Source organism: Lathyrus oleraceus, chromosome 5 (assembly GCF_024323335.1).
Source record: "Lathyrus oleraceus cultivar Zhongwan6 chromosome 5, CAAS_Psat_ZW6_1.0, whole genome shotgun sequence".
Classification (NCBI taxonomy): domain Eukaryota; kingdom Viridiplantae; phylum Streptophyta; class Magnoliopsida; order Fabales; family Fabaceae; genus Lathyrus; species Lathyrus oleraceus.
This window is the reverse complement of record NC_066583.1, coordinates 284,524,751-284,543,788: the sequence shown is the minus strand read 5'-3', so window position 1 is coordinate 284,543,788 and position 19,038 is coordinate 284,524,751. Positions and strand designations below refer to the sequence as shown.

General features: G+C 32.6%; 1 protein-coding gene and 1 non-coding gene across 2 annotated transcripts; both read left to right on the top strand.

The window, feature by feature from the left end:
- The first annotated feature begins 2,081 nt into the window (after nucleotides 1-2,081).
- On the top strand, nucleotides 2,082-5,706 carry LOC127083934 (eukaryotic translation initiation factor 3 subunit F). The gene is made up of 6 exons (XM_051024303.1): nucleotides 2,082-2,456; nucleotides 3,372-3,451; nucleotides 4,021-4,250; nucleotides 4,908-5,029; nucleotides 5,100-5,213; nucleotides 5,360-5,706. Exons 1-6 carry the CDS (start codon nucleotides 2,226-2,228, stop codon nucleotides 5,447-5,449), a joined length of 867 nt encoding a protein of 288 aa, XP_050880260.1. The 5' UTR covers nucleotides 2,082-2,225; the 3' UTR covers nucleotides 5,450-5,706.
- On the top strand, nucleotides 2,899-2,993 carry LOC127089961 (small nucleolar RNA snoR1). The gene has a single exon (XR_007791507.1). It is a non-coding gene; the product is annotated as a small nucleolar RNA snoR1 (small nucleolar RNA).
- Nucleotides 5,707-19,038: the final 13,332 nt, after the last annotated feature.

The following is a 19,038-nucleotide window of genomic DNA, read 5'->3' as shown; positions in this document are numbered from 1 at the left end:
GTTTATCTTATCTTAATGCTTATCTGTTATCGAGAAATAAAGGGAAATGATTGGTTTTTATTATTATTGTACTCGCCAAGGATCAGGGCCCTTGTGCCTACGTATCATTCATTGTGAAATGAAGAATCAAAGCTCCGTAGTTCAGAGTAGAAAATGTTTGTTTGTTGGTTGTTTTTAGTGAACAATGTTAACATTCACGTTCTAGTGATTAAATGTTGCTTGTATGCTCGCGGATGAGAGACTTAAACATTTGTTTTTTTGTGGTAGAAAGAATGTGTTTGGGTCATATTCTAGCAGTTAAACATTTACTTGTACGCTCGCGCATGAGAGGCTTAAGCGTCATTCGTACCGCGGTAGAACGGAAAAAACATGTCCTTTTGTGAAAAGTATTTGAAATGATGCCCTAATGAGCAAAATGAGTTTGATGAGTTGATGTTGATTTTAGATTTTGAAAAGAGATTGTTTTTTAATTAGAATTACACTAAAGGCTATGGTGTTGGTGAATATTTCAGACAACCAAACCAAGCATCTTGTGTCCAAAATACTCAGAGTAAGAATAGGAAAGCTCAATTCTTACTCATTATCTAACACTTAAGGCTCGTGGCACTCAATTCTAGTCGTATATTTATTGTGTTTTGAATTTGATTGAGAAAAATGCCGCTTGACGTTGAATTAAGGGTTTATTGTTTATTATTTTGAAATAGTGAGGTCGATCTAATTCCTAAGAGTTCAAAAAGAAAACAAAGGAAAAGAAAATTACAATAATAACGTAAGAGATACATGGAAAATTACTAGAGAAATAATGCGAGAAATAAAGGGTCTCATTGTATATATTTAAATAATTCTCTTAATTATTATTAACATCTAAATTAATATACTGCCATATTATTACTTTAAATAGGCTAAAAATATTATATTTCAAACATCATCAATCAAACATATAAGAATAAATAATTAGAGAATTATTATATCATGATCACATAAAATAAATCAATCAAAATCGTCTGTTCGATCCACAATCAAGAAATTAAAATTAAAAGTTAAACTAATTAATTAATAAAAAAAGAAAGGTGTTACAAAAATAAATAATGGAAGAGTAGACAAAATTCATCCAAGCAGATAAAACATTCTTTTGGGATTTGTGACCATTCTTCTATGATTTTTACCCAATACGCACTAACTTTTCAGATACAAGAAAATAGTGTCAAAGAAGAAGATAACCTTTAAAATGAGGAAATGACTATAAGAAAAAGAAACAACACCGACTCTTCAAGAACTATATTTTAGCATGCAAAAGTGGAGTAGACTCTACCAAACATGTCAAATCACTCGCATGTAACACTCAAGTGTTTTGATTCTCAAGAGTCGTAATGATGACACCTCGTGAAGGATGTTTGAAGTATGAGGTATTAAATGCGTGAATCCCTAAGAAACCAAAATGTTTCTCTTTCGTCCTTCCAAAGGAGAACAAAAAAGTGGTCGACATCTGATACTAACGTGACAAACCTTTGCATTGCTACGCATAAGCAAGGGCTTGGGGACTATTATATGCCGACCGCAACGACCTCGGTTAACCACTCTGAAGGAGTTACGATCCTTCTAGAACCTTCCCAATACACAAGGACTCTCTTTATGATGATCACAAATGATCTCAATTGCAAGTGCATCTAACCGTCCTCCTTAATTCACTCCTAAAAAATAACGAGTTTTTTTATTCCCTCTCTACTATATATAGAGAAATACTAAATTCAGGTAACAAGTTTCAAATTCAATTTTAATTCACTCCTCACATAGTGATTTGAGTGTTTGAATATTAACCTTGCAAGTCAGTCCCTTTCCACCACGCATAAAGTTTCGATTTCCCGTTACCATCGCTTCTCATCTCATTTATGGTTCTAAAACGGAACAATTTTATTTTCAATTTTTTTTAAAAAAAATCGATAAATTTATCACACATTGGCCTACAATTTTTTTCATAAGTGAGAAAATCTTAATGTTAATGAAAAAAAAAAATTTGGTATTACGAAAAAAATTGGAGTTTTAGTTAAAACTTAAGGGGTGCCATGATAATTCCTCAAACTAAAAGTCCTAACAGGCCCAATGGATCAGCCCACACGTAAAAAACCCTAGTGAACTATCAGATTCCATGTGTTGTCTTCTTCGCACGCGTTGTTTGGTTTTGTGATTTGTGAGCAGTGAAGTGTTGTTGAATCCAAGCTCCTACCATGGCGGCAAGCAATCGCACAGTGTTGCAGTTCTCTTCATCTTCTTCCTCTTCTCAGAGCTTGTCCGCAAAGGTTCATCCTCTTGTTATCTTCAACATCTGCGACTGTTACGTTCGTCGCCCTGATCAAGCCGAACGCGTCATTGGAACGCTTCTTGGATCTGTTCTTCCCGATGGAACCGTCGATATCCGTAATTCCTACGCCGTTCCTCACAACGAGTCCGTCGACCAGGTCCTTCACTCTCCTCCATCTACATTATTGTTGTTTTTAGTTCCATATAAACGTTTCCTCATTCCAATTTATTTGAATTTAGTTTAATAATTTGTTTTGTTCATTTCAATTTAGTTTAATAATTTGTTTTGTTCATTTCAATTTATACGATTTAGTTTTGGAGTTACGTATGTTCCAAAGGATTGATGAGAAGAGATGAAACCCTAAATCCATTAGTTGGTGTGTTTAGTGTTGTCAAATAAATACTTATCTCATGTTCAGTTCAGATAAGCTAGAAGCTAATCCAAAATTTGTTGAGTTTTAAAATAAACACTTATCTCAGACTTATGAATCCTAGAGTTTCCTATATGAAGCGATATCCACTTCATGGCTTGATCAACGAGTTCTTTTCAAAATTCCTCAATTTTTTTGTTCATTTTGGTTAAATTTTTGTTTGAACAAGGACGAGGATGAAGAGTGCTTCTTATATTCTGACACCTCTTGTATGAGATGATTCATAAGAATCATCTATGAGCAAATAAAGCAACTCTCTGAGTCCTATGCTAAAATATGATATGAAATAACTACTTTTCCTAAATTTATCTCTAATTAGAGCTTCTTTTCTCCCCGGCTTCTTGTTGAGGCAGTTAATCTTCTGTATGGATGAGATTAATAAATTTACGATGCAGCTATAAAATTGACTAAATGTTTAAAATTAGTTTTGAATAAAAAGGTGGAGAATACATATATTGGATAATTGAATTTAGTTTTGAATAATTGAATTTTACTTTTGACCTTATTGTTGAACTTTCATTTTTTTGTCTTTTCAATGGTTTCTTCTGTGGTCGTGTCTATTTATTCGATAATAAGCTAAATGAAATTATTATCTGTTTTAACTAATAAATAGTTGTTCTGATTTTTCAACTTTTTTTTCAGGTTGCTTTGGACATAGAGTACCACCATAATATGTTATTGTCCCACCAAAAAGTGAACCAAAAGGAAATCATAGTTGGATGGTAAGTCCAGTTCTTTTAATATTTCTCATCTGTCAATGTTATCACTCAAGTGGTGCGTAACAGAATTATAAGTGATGGGTATAAATAAAACTTTGAAATACATATATGGACTATGACATAGGTTAAAAATGTTCACTTTGGAATCTGAAAGTGTTTGTTACGTTGTGTTTGTGTGGAATGGGATGCAATGTTTTTCTCTGAATCTCTGTTTTAACTCTAATATTTTTATATGGAGCAATTGGTTTTAGTCTATGAAGCACGGACACCCCAAACACGACCTCGACATTGACGCGACGATATTGGTAATTATTTGAAAAAATGAATAAATTAAATGTAGTCTCAAGTGTCAGGGGCTACATAAGTTTTGGTGTATCTTAGTATAATAAAACATGCTTTCTTTAATGATCTTCAGTGGTTAATATTAATATTCAAATGGACAGTAGAACTGTACTTTGTGCTAAGTTGCTTCTTTAGTCATTTATTTGGCAATCTTGGAAGGGTGACTCATGCCTTGTATGTATCTCCATTTCTGGGTTAGAAACTGGTGTTATCTTCGGTTATTTATGCAGGTATTCAACTGGACTTGGAGTAACTGGTGGAAGTGCATTGATCCATGAATTTTATTCTCGAGAAGTACCCAATCCCATACATTTGACTGTTGATACAGGATTCACAACTGGAGGGAGTATCATAAAAGCTTACGTGTCAAACAATTTATCTCTTGGAGACAGGCAAATCGCTGCACAGTTTCAAGAAATTCCACTGGATCTTCGTATGGTTGAAGCCGAGCGAGTTGGATGTAAGTATTGATTGAACTCTCTATTATCATCCTCTTTTTTATTTTTTTTCTTCCTCATTATTCTCCCCCCCCCCCCCCCCCCCCCCCTAAAGCTTTATTTATCATTGTAACTTGAAATATTTGCTGAAGCTTCTCTAGGATGTATATTTTAAAAATAATCTTGCCTGACATGAAATACTTCGAAATTCTTATAGCCTTTGATTATGTAATGGAATTAATCTTTATACAACAAGTGAACATTTATTTTTATGAAAGTTGAGCTGTTTACTTCCTTTTGAGAGAATGAATCCGTAGGTAGTTTGTTATGAATCTGAATTAATTCTGTTCTATTTACAATGTAACAAATCAGTGACACTGTTTTATTTTCCAAATTACAAAGCCTCTGGTTGAACCAAGTTTCACCGAAATCTATATAGACTCGTTTGTCTGAGACTGGATGTATATTAAAGTATCAGTTTTTTGTTTCCGTTGGTAGTGTATGCTAATCATTAACTATCATATCCCCATTTCTCAGCCATGCAATGCAATGGCAATGTCTTGTTGATATCTATTTTTATTTGTTTTTTGCGATTTATCTTGTGTTATAGATTCTTTTATGAAACCCAATGTTCATTATTTTTAAATTTATTGATTGAAGCTGATTTTTTGTTATGGCAGATGATACCCTAAAGGCAACCACTGTTGACAAAATTCCCTCTGATTTAGAAGGCATGGAAGCATCAATGGAACATCTGCTAGCTTTGATTGATGACATCTACAAATATGTTGATGATGTTGTGGTATGATGCATTGTCTTCTCCTATTACAAACTTGAATGTTTGGCATTGTATTAATTAGTTTTGATCTCAGGAAGGACGAGTCAAGCCAGACAACAAAATAGGAAAATTCATATCAGATGCAGTAGGTTCCCTCCCCAAATTGCCCCCATCAGATTTTGATAAGCTTGTGAATGACAGCTTGCAGGTGAGATGTTGCAATTGTTTTATGAAGTGGGATCTTATGTTTTTAAAACAATTGTAAAATATGATCAAACATTAATGTTTATGATCACTTCTTAGCTACAACATATCATAGTTTTCTTTGGCTGACACATGTTTCACTATTTTCAGGATCACTTGCTCATGCTATATTTATCTAGCATCACCAGAACTCAACTTAGCTTGGCAGAAAAATTGAACACGGCTGCTCAGATTTTGTAATTTTGACTGCCTTTGAGCGAAGGCAATTTTTTTTCCTGATAAAGGTTTCCTTGTCATTAAGGCTTCCTTTTCATATTTTCAGAAATTGTAGAATCAGCATTTTATACTTAACCTTTGCTTAATTTTATTGTATTGTATTTTGTGCATGGTAATGCATGTGGTTTTCTTTAATACCTCGTACAAGGTTGCAGTGTAGTAGCATTCACTTGTGTAACTTACTATACTTGAAAGATAATTTATTCTATTTTGTATTATAATTTGTGTTTGAATCAATGCAATAGAAGCCGGACTGCAATTGCCAGTTCAACGGGACCTAGCACTGGTCCGAATCAGCCATATAACCAACCACTCTGCACAATAATTGGATTTATGACTGGTTTAACCACTACAAAATTGGCTGAAACGGTAAAAAAAAAACAGGAGGTTCGCTGGGTCTCAACAGCTAATAACATCTCCCTTTTTTGATGTATTGTGATGGTAAAGAAGCATTGAAAAAATCTGATGCAATTCAAGCAAAGTAGAAATAAATAGTAGGGTTGAGTATGACCCAAGGGAAGTGAATTTTTTAATGCACGCTTTCACTTACTTAGGCACTATTGAAATGACGCACTAAATTCTGATTAAATAATAAAATATTTCAGATATATATCTTTAAATATATTTTTTGGAAATGCATCTTCGGAAAATATTGAAACTTAAATTGCGGTAAAACTTTTCTCCTTCATTTTAAAAAAAGTTTAATTCCTTTTAAAATTTCTCATATTTTTTTTCCATCACCAAGTATAAAATCAAACAATCAAGCTCAAAGGATCTTCAATCAACATCAGAAACATCATCGTTCAAAATCAAATTGAAAAATTGTAAGTTTTTGATGTTTGTATAAGTTTAATGAGTTTGTGTAAATGAGTTAAAAATGATGATTAAGTTGAGAAATGAGTAGAAATTGCATGAATGATAGTTTAAACATAGTGTAAAACATGTTTGTTGGTCGAAAATGATGATCAAACTTTTATTTTTGATGTTTGGTGGTCTGCATTGCCGCCATTGACGAACTTGAAAAGTTGTAGAAAATTTTGGAGATGCATCTCTAAAATTTTTAATGTTTGAATTGCACAGTAACCGAAGATGCATCTCCAGTATTTTTCAACATTTCAGTTCATGTTATCTGGAGATGCATCTCCGAAAGATACCAATATTTTTGTTTTGTTTTCTTGCACTAATTATCAAGTTTACTTTAACTTGCAAGCATTAAGATTGATAAACGCGATAAACTGAGGCATGAGAGAGTTACACAACATGCATCCTTGCGGCTGGAGAAAAGTCAAGTTTCGGAGGCTCTTTTTCCATCTGGTCATGCAGAAGCATATACTTCTAGGGCTCATGTTTTCCCTCAGGCTTCTCCATCATCTTCTCCCTGTAGGAGACAAATTTTATCTATCGACATATCACTCTCTCCATCTCGCAGGCGTCAGGTTTCACTTATTCAAGCGTCAGAGGTACTTGAGTCACCAGTGGTACCTCCTGCTTCTGATGCTGCTGAGTCAGTGCCACCTCCAGATGGTGTTTTTGAGCCAGTGCCACATCCTGCTTCTGATGCTGATGAGCCAGTGCCACCTCCGAATGGTGAGACTGTTGAGGATGTTGAGTCGAAACCATTTGGAGGAGGCCATGTAGAGTTGTCACTACTACCTCCGTACCCAGACCACATTTCCATACATATATGAGACGGAGATATAACATTAGTTGGATTAAATCTTTTAATTTACGTTTATTAATATATTACAAGTTTCTGACATTGATTTTTATTTTCTACAGAACTGTGATCCGCTGAAGTTTATTAACCACATGAGGAAGATTACCGGCCTGCCTCAACCGAATGAGGAGTGGTTTCAGATACCTTTCTCCATATCTGGGATGAAAGACTTATGCATGACCAATTATACTTCGGTAAACCATAAGATGCTTAGTGCATTCGTGGAGAGATGACACAATGAAACCTCATCATTTCACCTCCCGCTTGATGAGATGTCTATCACACTTGACGATATGTTGTGTTTGCTGCATCTTCTGATCAGGGAAACTTCTAGATCATGGGAGGATTATCAAAGACGAGACACTCGAGTTGATGGTAGACTATCTAAAACTTGATCCAGAGGTTGCTTTGTCGGAGATGGCCAGAACCAAAGGGGCTCATGATAGGTTTGAATTCCTGAAAGAGGTATATACAAGTGAGCTCCAAAGAGTTAAGGACGCTAGAGGTGATGACGAGCAAGCGGGGATGCATAGAGTGTATGCTATGAGAGCATACTTGTTATATTTGGCTAGCATTGCGATTTTGTGGACAAGAGTGCCACTTATACAGATGTTGTCTACCTACGGTACTTCGAGGACTTCAAGCGGATCCATAAGTATAACTGAGGGGCTGCTTGTTTGGTCTACTTGTACTCGAAGTTATCAGAGACCTGTATGTGGAAGACGAAGCAGGTCACAAGCAACATCACACTACTGACGATAATATTTATCGGTCTTTTAATCTTTACGTGTCATTTTTATTTCATCTTTGCAACACCATTACTAATGATTCGTGTGTTCCAAACTTTCAAGCTTGGATCCTCCAGCATTTCCCGCGCATCTCCGGCTGGGAGAGTGTACCGACTTATACTGAGGATTTGCCGTATGCTACAACATTTTCACTGCACAGAGGGAACGAGGCGACATAGTCGTTCAAAGTGTATCTTGACCGCTTGGTTGTCGAGGACATGTACTTCAACAACTATTTCGATCACTGTGAGATGCGACCATTTGACGAGATAATGATGTACTCGGGATGGTTGGCTTGCGAATCACGTCTCACTGATCCTCATCTTTTTGAACGCGTCATGCGGAAGTTCGACTACACTCAGATAATTCCCAGACACCCTGTTGTCTATGCTCCTCCTGCTTTGACATGTATATAGATGGATATCATGTTTGATGATTATGAGAGTCATCTGGTATCAGAGGAGGCACATAGTACCATAACTAAGAGGGACCGGAGCTACGTGGACGGGTACATCAAATGATTCTTCAGGGTGTCACAAATGTATATCGTGCAGGCTGCTCTAGGATATCCACCGAGGCTAGCTCGTCAGGAGATACTAGAGGAGGAACATACACAATTAGATCATGTTGAGGATGTCATGCCTAAATGTCGTCGCATTGTGGAGATTGCATATATAGGCATTGATGGGTCTGATGTGAGGTAGGTCCTAGATGCCATCATGGCAGAGGCACGTGGGGCGGGGCATTAATGTATCAGAGACAAAATCGGAGAACGGTGGAGATTAATGGTAGAGGAAACAAATGAGCCAGAGGAGGAAGAAGAGATGTTGTCCGACATATGCAGTAGCTCAATAGTATATAATAGTTGTACTTTTGATTCATTATGAATTGTATTTTATTTTCACCTCATGCTACTTTATTGTGTATTTCGACTTAATTTATATATGACATTTTTGGATATATACGTCACTTTTTGCATATCAATTGCATGGTTTAAATCGTGTCACTTATTGGACTAAAGAACGTTTATAAATCTTTATCTGAATAAGCATAAACAAAACATAAAATGCAATGTTCTGGTATGTTACAGAGATGCATATCCGTGAAAATAACTGGAGATGCGTATCCGATACAATATGTGTGTCAGGCCTTTCAGAGTTAATGCATGATGTGTAACTTTTAAAATATTACAGAGATGCATCTCCGAATAATTTAATGTTACAAGATGTGTTCGAAGATGCATCTCCGAAATCTAAGAGACATTTTAGTATTTTTACTTGGTATCTAAGTAATATATATGGTGCATTAAAAAATTCTCATGACCGAAAGGATCTAACTGTACCTACATTTAAATATAAAAAGTTTAATCATTACAAATAGTTTTAAAAAATTTATTTGAGTGGTGTACTTAAATTTTATATTTTGAATAATGTTACAATATTTTAATTTTTTTTTAATTTATGCTTCTCAACTTTTATTAATGTTTTGTATATTTAAATATATTATTATAGAATAAAATTGAAATATACTATTTTTTGATATTATATTTTGTTTAGTGTCAAATAAAATACTAAAATAAAACATAAAACGTAATCTGAGAATTTATGAAAATATACTTAAAACAACTTATATACGATAACCTATGTTAATTTTCCCAACATATAATTTATAATACTAATACTTTTTAATCTAAACTTAAATAAGTCAACTTACATAAATATTAATTTTCTAATTTGTTAATCTATTTAAATATAAATAAAATTATTTATTTAAATATTTTTAAGTCGACAAACAGAATTATTAGAATTTTCAATTTAAATATATTAATAGCTCAAATCTAAACTTTAGATATCTTTTATGTCAGATTATGACTTTTATATATATATATATATATATATATATATATATATATATATATATATTATATATATATATATATATATATATATATATATATATATATATATATATAATATATATATATATATATATATATATATATATAATATATATATATATATATATATATATATATATATATTATATATATATATATATATATATATATATATATCGGATTAGACAATAAACATAAGATGTATTGAGTTATTTTCTCAAAAACATGAAAAAAAAACAAAACTATTACATGAGAGTCACAATACACAAAAAGAAAAACATCAAGAAAATTCGTATCGGAGGAATTTATAATTATTTCTATATATTTTAAAGTGAATTTTCATATATAGTAGTGAGCACAATATGTGTTCTATCTTTTAGTTTTACATTGTTTTAATTTAATGTGCATGAGTAAAATATATGACGAACATTTGCTTTATTCTTTGGTTTAAGGTTAAGCACAAGGTGTTGGAAAAGATGTGACTTTATTATGTTGAAGATAATTATAGAGCAAGTAATTAGGGTTAATCAATGACGTTAAATGATAAGGATGAGCAAAAAGTTACCAAGCTTTAAAAAGGTTGTTGCATCAGCTGCCTAAGGGCCGAGTTATCTTCCATGTGCATTGTGCTATCTTAACACACATATTAGAAAAGAAAAAGAAATTTGCTTTATTCTTTGGTTTAAGTTTAAGGTTAATCGATGAAGAGACAAGGGCCCAAGAACACAAAAAAGAGAAAAACTTTGCAACGAATAGAAACCTTCTATAAATAGACCTAAAAAGGAATGAAGAAATGGTTCAAAATACAAATTTTCAAATCATGACTAGAAGCCGGTCATAAGGCATGACGCCCATCATGACGTCCAGTTCTAGAATTCTCTGCATTTTCTTCAACCACTGTAGCCCATTCCTCCCCGATTATACACGATTTCTGGAGCATTTGAAGTGCAAAATTAACTATAAATAAGGTTGTGATTTATCGTAAAGGCATCCAAGATTTAATTTTGCACTAGATTTACATTAAAATTCCGCACTTTAGTTTTATAAAAGTTTTTAGGGTGTAAATGATATCGACTTAGGAATTCAAACCGTTGGTTTAGAGATTGTGAAAACGTCTAAAAAATAATCGAGAAGTTACTTATAATTTGTAAACTATTTTTAAATTTAAAATTTATACTGCGAAAGCTGATACTTTACAGGTTTAAACTCTGGTAACGTGCCGACGAAAATGGACGTTACCACTAATTGAGTGTTTTCTACAAAAATATAATTCTCGTTATGATTAGGTGCTACGATTCATACGAGCAAAGTTGGTAGACAAGAATCATTGTTTTGATCTCTTATTTTAACATTGAGCTAAATTTGCTATTTTCCCTTTTTTGTACAAAAAGCTAGTTTTTGCATAGCCTTAGATACATATAGAAGCATTAGATAACGATACTTGTTATTTGGTCTATGTAGATATGATAACTCTTTATACTACTCGATATAACCAAATACTTGCGACCTATCACACCACAAAGTTTAGATGTAGCCTCATATGTCACAACACCACACATCAATATTCTTGCATTTGATGAAATTATTATATAGATGATTGTCTAGCATGTTAATGCATTCTATTAAAATCCTTACTCTTATTTCATGATTTTCTTGTTTCTGGCCACGTGACACACAAAACTATTTTTGTAAACAGTGTTCATGCTTACTTTCCAAACTCTTGTATGAAAATTATTATGCTTAATATAATCCTCGTGGGATTGATACTTTTTATTATCACTTGCTACTAGTTTAATTATGTATACTTGCACATACAAAGTGATCAACCATTATCATTTTGGTATTATTGTTATGGTCTTTGGTGAAATAGTAGATGGTATTGTTGTGAAGGTTATTTTTATTTCTATATGATTAATATTGAATTGAATATGATCATTATTGGTTTGAGTATTGTTATTATTGATTTGAGATCTGTTGTTGTTGATGTTGATATGGTTTTGTTGATTTCTATACCGATGTTATTGATTCGAGTACTATTTCTTTTGTTGCATACTCAGATGTTGATTCTGATGTCTTTTTTGATACTAATGCCCTAGATTAGAGACTCTTGACCAAAATATTTTCTCCATCTGACATTTGGATGATTTCTCTAGGCTAGTGTATATGTGCTTGAGAATGAGCTATTTTTTTTGAAAATTTCTCATAAAATTAGTTTCTTCTTCAATATATCCACCTGAGTTACATTGACCACTTTTGTGACCTTCACCACACAAATCACATATATGAGTTTGTTGCACCTGTTTTACCTAATGATACCCCAATTGGGAATCTTCTATTTTCTTAGTTAGAACGTCCAATTACTCCTTCATTTATTTGTGACGGGCTAATAATGCATTTTGAGTATCAACTAATCCATTTCCTTTTCTTCTAACACCTCGGCGAGATAATGAACAATACTCATTTTAGACCATGTTATCTATTAGTTATTTCACTGTCAAGCCACATTTGTTCAACACGGTGCCACCATCTGAAACATCCAAGAGTAGTCTTGTGTCTGCACGAATCCTTTTGGTGAAATATTATACTCGCACAAAATCATCAAGGTTATGTTAAGGATGAAATTTAATCTAAATGCACTAAATATCAAGTACTGTAACCTTTTGGTTCCTTGTTGAAGTGATCTATAATCCCCAGAAACAACACCAGTTTGTTGGAGCGTAAATACATGTGGTAGTAGTTGTGCTAACAAAAACTATAATGTGCTGAGTAAAATATCATACCCTGAAGATTGTGTTAACTTTGTACAAGGATAAGGTAATTATACTTATGATTGTAACACGAGAATTGTAATCATAAAGAGGGGTGCACACAATGTGATTGATTGGTTTGTGATTAATTATAAAACTAATGAGCTAGACTCACAATTAGAAAATATGATGATAAAGACGATTAAGTTCCCTCTTCGAATCATCTACCCCAATTTGTGAGAAATCTATGTCTGAACCTAATCTTTCTAAGTTGATGCTACTTATGACCTTTACAAAACACGGTTACCTAACAAGTTGATTGCCAAGTAGCTCGATTTGTCTAAAGAGAACCCTAGATATATTGAGGGAATATATTTTCAACGGACAAAGGTTTTATAGCATGTAAATAAGACTATTTTACAAAACACGGTTACCTAACGAATTGACCGCCAAGTAACCCACTCCATCTAAAGCAACCCTAGAGATTATGGGGGAATATAATCGCAACTAATGAAGGTTTTGTAGCACATAATAGTATACTAATGACCAAGACTATTCATGCTTTATTCCTAGAAATCATAATAATCTAAAATCATCTAAAGAGAACCTAATCAAAGAGATATAGTCACTCATCCTTAAGGGTTCCAGGGCTAAAAAGAAAGAAATAAGACTTACAACGATTAGGAATATTCCCTAATGATAATCTTTATTTTTCCCTTTCCTTGGTATCAAGATATTTTTTTTGCCTCTTAAAAATTTAGAACCCTTATGACTAAACACGTTTTAAAATTTATAGAAATTTTTTAACAACAATATATTGCACCATACTTAGACCTAACCACACAACTAATCAAAGAGATATAGTCACTCATCCTTAAGGGTTCCAGGGCTAAAAAGAAAGAAATAAGACTTACAACGATTAGGAATATTCCCTAATGATAATCTTTATTTTTCGCTTTCCTTGGTATCAAGATATTTTTTTTGCCTCTTAAAAATTCGGAACCCTTATGACTAAACACGTTTTAAAATTTATAGAAAATTTTTAACAGCAATATATTGCACCACACTTAGACCTAACCACACAACTATTTCTCAATTACTTTGTTTTTGCAATTTTACAATTCTCTGGAAAAATGTTCAAATTGCAGCTCTTACCATTTGTAGTAGGATAACACCACTATAGGGTATATGTGCACCACTATTAGCTGTCTTTTTCAATCTTTCTTTGTTTTCCTTTTGTTCTTCGTGTGCTAGACCTCTCATTGCTTCATCATCATAACTTTCACGATAAAATACTATGAAAATTTTCTGGTTAGGGTGGTTTCGACTTGGTTTGATACTTTCCACAAATATTTTGAATCCTTATTCAAAAACTATTAAATGCAAATGCATTATCAGTAAAAGTACTTTAAAATAACTAAATTGACTACTAAAAAGATATTATAATCGTCTGTCATCACAATCCCAAACTTGAATATTTCCTTATTCTCAAAGAAAATATTTGAAAAAGTATATTTTAAGAAAATAAAGAAATTGACCTGCTTTGATGATAATTTCTAACTTGACGCTACTTACCATAACATTTTTGTATTCCTATTCAATCTTCATTTGCGTTTTTATATCCCAGGGGAGATAATTCAAAAGACTTTCTTCCTTCTTGTGTAATAACTAACAAGAGAAATCAGACATCCATGTAGATGTACTACCCTAAGAATAAAACATGGAGTATATTGATACAACATAACATCCAATATTGATGGAAGGAGAAAAATCACATATGTAAAATAATGAGACACCCCACCATTAAGAAAAAAAGATCCATTAGTTTTTGGTAATAAGTCAACTAGAGAGATTTTATTTGGGTTAGACATATTGTCCTAAACAATTAAGACATAAATATTTATTGTTGATCACCATAATATTCTCAAGCTCATTACGAACTTAACGATAAGAACAATATGATTGGCAAAAAAAAATACCATGAGTCGATCTTACAACACATGTTGTTTCAACAAAAAGATGTTATGAACATAAGTGTATATAAGCATGAGAGATGAATGATTCAAAGAGAAAAAAAAGAGTAAAAAATACATATTTATTGGCATGAATGAGACAATGAAATTACAAACATGCATTAGTGTTAAATAAGTCATAAGCGCGCACACACAATAACCTGCCTACGTCCACTCTTCAAAAGATTATGATCTTAGTCGAGGGATCTTAAGTAAAAATGGTCCTCTAAGAATCAATAGACTTAACTATGCTATGGCTAGCCAACATAAGATGACATAAATACAAATAGAGAGCAGAAATTGGATGTATTAGAAAAGATAAAGAAGAATTGAGGTGCACGACATAAGGAAATCACAAACCGGAAAAGACTTGTAGATTTGAAAGAAAGCGTGAAATTTAGAAATGGAAGATGAAAAGTATTAAAGTTAATGATGATAACTCTACATATCTATGGTTATGAACAATCCATAGAAAGTAAATTTGATCAAATAAAAACACATAAAATTAATAATCTAACAAGACCATCTCAACCAATTTGGAGGCCATGTTCTAATATTAAAAATGAGCTCTTTTTAAGAAAATATAAAATATAAATAGAATTATTTTTTTTATTTAAATTATAAAAAAATTCAATAGCATTAAAAATATTTTTAGTTGTAAGTTAATATTTTCTATGTTAATTCTATCAACATTATGATTTTTAAAAAAAAAATGTGATTCTTTTATGATAAATTTATCAAGAGCTATTGACATTGAGTTAATTCATCAAGTCTTTTCTTTTTCTTACCCTACTCATAATCAGAATCAAACTTTCTAATTTTATAAAGCAATTTGGGAGAAATACAAAAAGAATGAAAAAAATAATATTTAAAATTCCTTGTTGTTCTTAATTAAATCTGCAGCGTCGAATTTGAATCTGATATCTATAACAATATATAAAGGGAATATTTTATTTGGTGTAACTTATTTTTCTACCATTTATATTTTTACTTTATTGTAGAATTTACTTGCTAACTTGATTTTTTTATTTAAAATAATCACTAATTTAAATTTAATCCCTAAATAACCTATTTTAAAAAAAATAAAAAAATAACCACCTTTCTTAACTGACGCATCCAATTAAGCTAGAGAGGAGGCACCATGCCTTTTGGCGCATGCTCCCAATGGTGTACAACCTAGGCGCCATGCCTATTAGCGCATGCATGCCTTGGTGCCGCATGCATTGGCGCATGCATATACTACATAATGTATGCGACAACGCATGTGGCGCATGCACCTATTTTTTTTTTTTAATTTAAATGTTAATTTTAAAAAAAATACTGAAAATAAAAATTATATATAATATGATAAAAAATTACACGGAATTAACAAGAAATTCAATGACCCGCCCGATTGAAACACCCCCTATTCCACATCCAGGTGCGTTAGTCTGTCTTTGAGGTCTCCCACAATTTTCCTGAGGTGTTTGGGATCTTTGAGTGCTGACATGATCCAATGGTGGATGGTGTGAAGGTCCGGTGGAAGGTCCATCGGTTTTTGATAGATGTGTCATCATTTGTTCCTAATAGTTAGGGGGTTCTCGCCAACTATGCTTCCGTAATTGAGTTCGGTGCCCATATTCTCGTAGTTGGGTTGTTGTGGTTGGGTGAATTGCGGACGGTATGGTTTCCCAAATGAGGACATTGAATCGATTTGGAAACAAATCAATGATTCATGGGATGTAATATAGTTAAATAATGGTTATGTGTTGTGGCAATGAGATGTTTGGGTGATCATTGGTGGGGGGTTACGATGACATGAATTGTATGAATCATCTGACTGTGTATGGTTGTTGATGGGTAGAGTTTGATTCTTGGTTTTGAGATTGGGTGTGTGACATGAATGATTTGTGAGGTTGGGTGTTTGGTTGTTAGGTGTATATGATAGGGCGGTGGTGTGAGGTTGGTCGTTGGGTTTGGGTGGTTTGACATTGTTCTTGGACGACGACTTGTTGTTGGGCGTATGATGACGAAGCTAGTTGACGTGGATCAATAAAATACCTTGGCTCAGACATAAATTGTGGCGTTATAACCGATCTAAACCACGCCATATACTATTGAGTTGGTCTAGCACCCTATATGGCGTGGATCAATCAAAGTCATAAGCCTATCCAATGTTTACAAAATTAGTTTTTCAGTTGTTGCAAAAGAGGATTATTGTCCTGAATATCAAGGGGACATTCTCTGGCACAATGAAGTTATGCGAAGAAAGAAAAATGGCTGCCCAAATAGCACCCGTATTCGAACTGAAATGGATACAACAAACAAAATGGTTCGATTATGTAGTTCATGTCGTCAGCCAGGTCACAATCATACTAACTGCCCTAGTGTTGGAACGAGCACAACAGGATAATTGTACATGTACCTCTTTTGCTTTATATTAAAGATAAAATTTATTTCATATGATAACTTTGTGAGGAAATACCATCACAAACAAATACAACACATTCAATACACAAGCAACACATAAACAACAACACAAACAACTACTACAATTAAAATACCATTACTATAACTAAGCGATTACAACCATCAAAACAATTTTGAACATATTATGCATCATCATGTGAACATCTCTGTCAGTCTTAATATCCATCCATTCACGTACTTCTCCATTTTGGTTGAACGTGGACTCAAGCCATTGAATTCTTCTAATCCTTTCACCATCTAACCAAGGATTCAACGTCCGATTAAGACGTTCAAATGAATATATATTCCAAAGTCGAATCTTTATCGGATGTGCGACTGCTGAAAAGATTAAATTGACATTTCTCTTGTGAATGTATTCAGACATGATTAAAGAAAATAAAATTGAAGGTGATTGAAGAAATTGAAGGAAAATGGAAGAGGGTAAGAAGTTGTGTGAAATAATATGGAGATGCGAGGATGGTATTTATAGAAGAAGCAAACCATGCATGCGCAAAAGCACTAGACTCCACACACACACACAAGCATGCGTCAATGCATGTGGCACATACACACATGCACACATGAATGCGCCAAGGCATGTGGCGCCTACATGCGCCAAGGCTAATGACGTCTCCTCTCTGGTGCATCAGTTAAGAAAAATGGTTATTTGGTATTTTTTTTTGAAAAATAGATTATTTAGGGATCTAAATTGAAATGAGTGGTTATCTTAAAAAAAAATCTACTAACTTCCATTGAAACCACTATTAACCTTCACATAATTTTCTACTATTAAATTTGACATGCTATATTTAAAAAAATTATATTTAAATAAAAAATATTGTTTATATTTTATTGATGCACATTAAAAAAGAGAACAAACTACAATATTAAAACTAATAAATAATTAATAAATAAAATTATAAATAAGAAAGTTAACAATTGACAAATAAACATATAGAATTTATAAAATTAAAAAAACTAATATGCTATCAAATTTTATCAAATTTGAAATAACTCAGCAATCACGTGTCTCAAACATGATTGCCGAACTCGTACCACTTCTATATATAAATAATCTCCGGCATGTTTTTTAGTTATATATTCATTTGGACTGGGCCTAGTGTAACTTAAAAATGTAAGACCCCTGGGATTTGGAGGCCCATGTAGTGGATCATACGCTCATAATCTATAACAATATATAAAGAGAAATTTTGATTTTGATGTAGCCTATTTTTCTACCAATTTTATCCTTAGATAATTTACATAATAACTTCTAATAACTTCTATTGAAACTACTATTATCTTCTTTCACATAACATCCTACTATTAACTTCTTATATAACTTTTAATTAAAATTAACATTAAATAAAACAATATTGTATATATTTTCACGTATATTTATTAAAAAAACGGACAGACAAACACACGTTAGTCGATCCTAAATCGAACATACACATCATTATATCATTCATAACAATTGACACTCACACATATCACTAGTATCTTTGGCATAAGAGTATTTTGTAGGTTTACCGTACCTCATTTAGAGAAAGAGAATCATGAGAGAAGATTGAGTCACCATACTAGCAAATCACAATCAATGAAGTGAATATTATCTACATAGGTGTCGTAAATTCAAATAAAATGAAAAATCTTCGTAATAAACACCTATTAATTATTGATGAATAAATAAATGCTCAATATTATCAACCAATGTGTATTAACACTTGGTTTTTATTTTCATTTTATTAATAATTTAATTTAGAGAAGCCAAATCCTAAAACAACAATACAGTTTTAAGTAAATGTAATCTTTATACTTGAACTGGTTTAGGTTCAATTAATCACTCTGCCATCGAAACAGTGAATTTGAATAAATATTGGTCAATGTCTCATGTCTTTTATTCCTTTTGGAACAGAACGAGTAAAATCTCAATGTATCTAA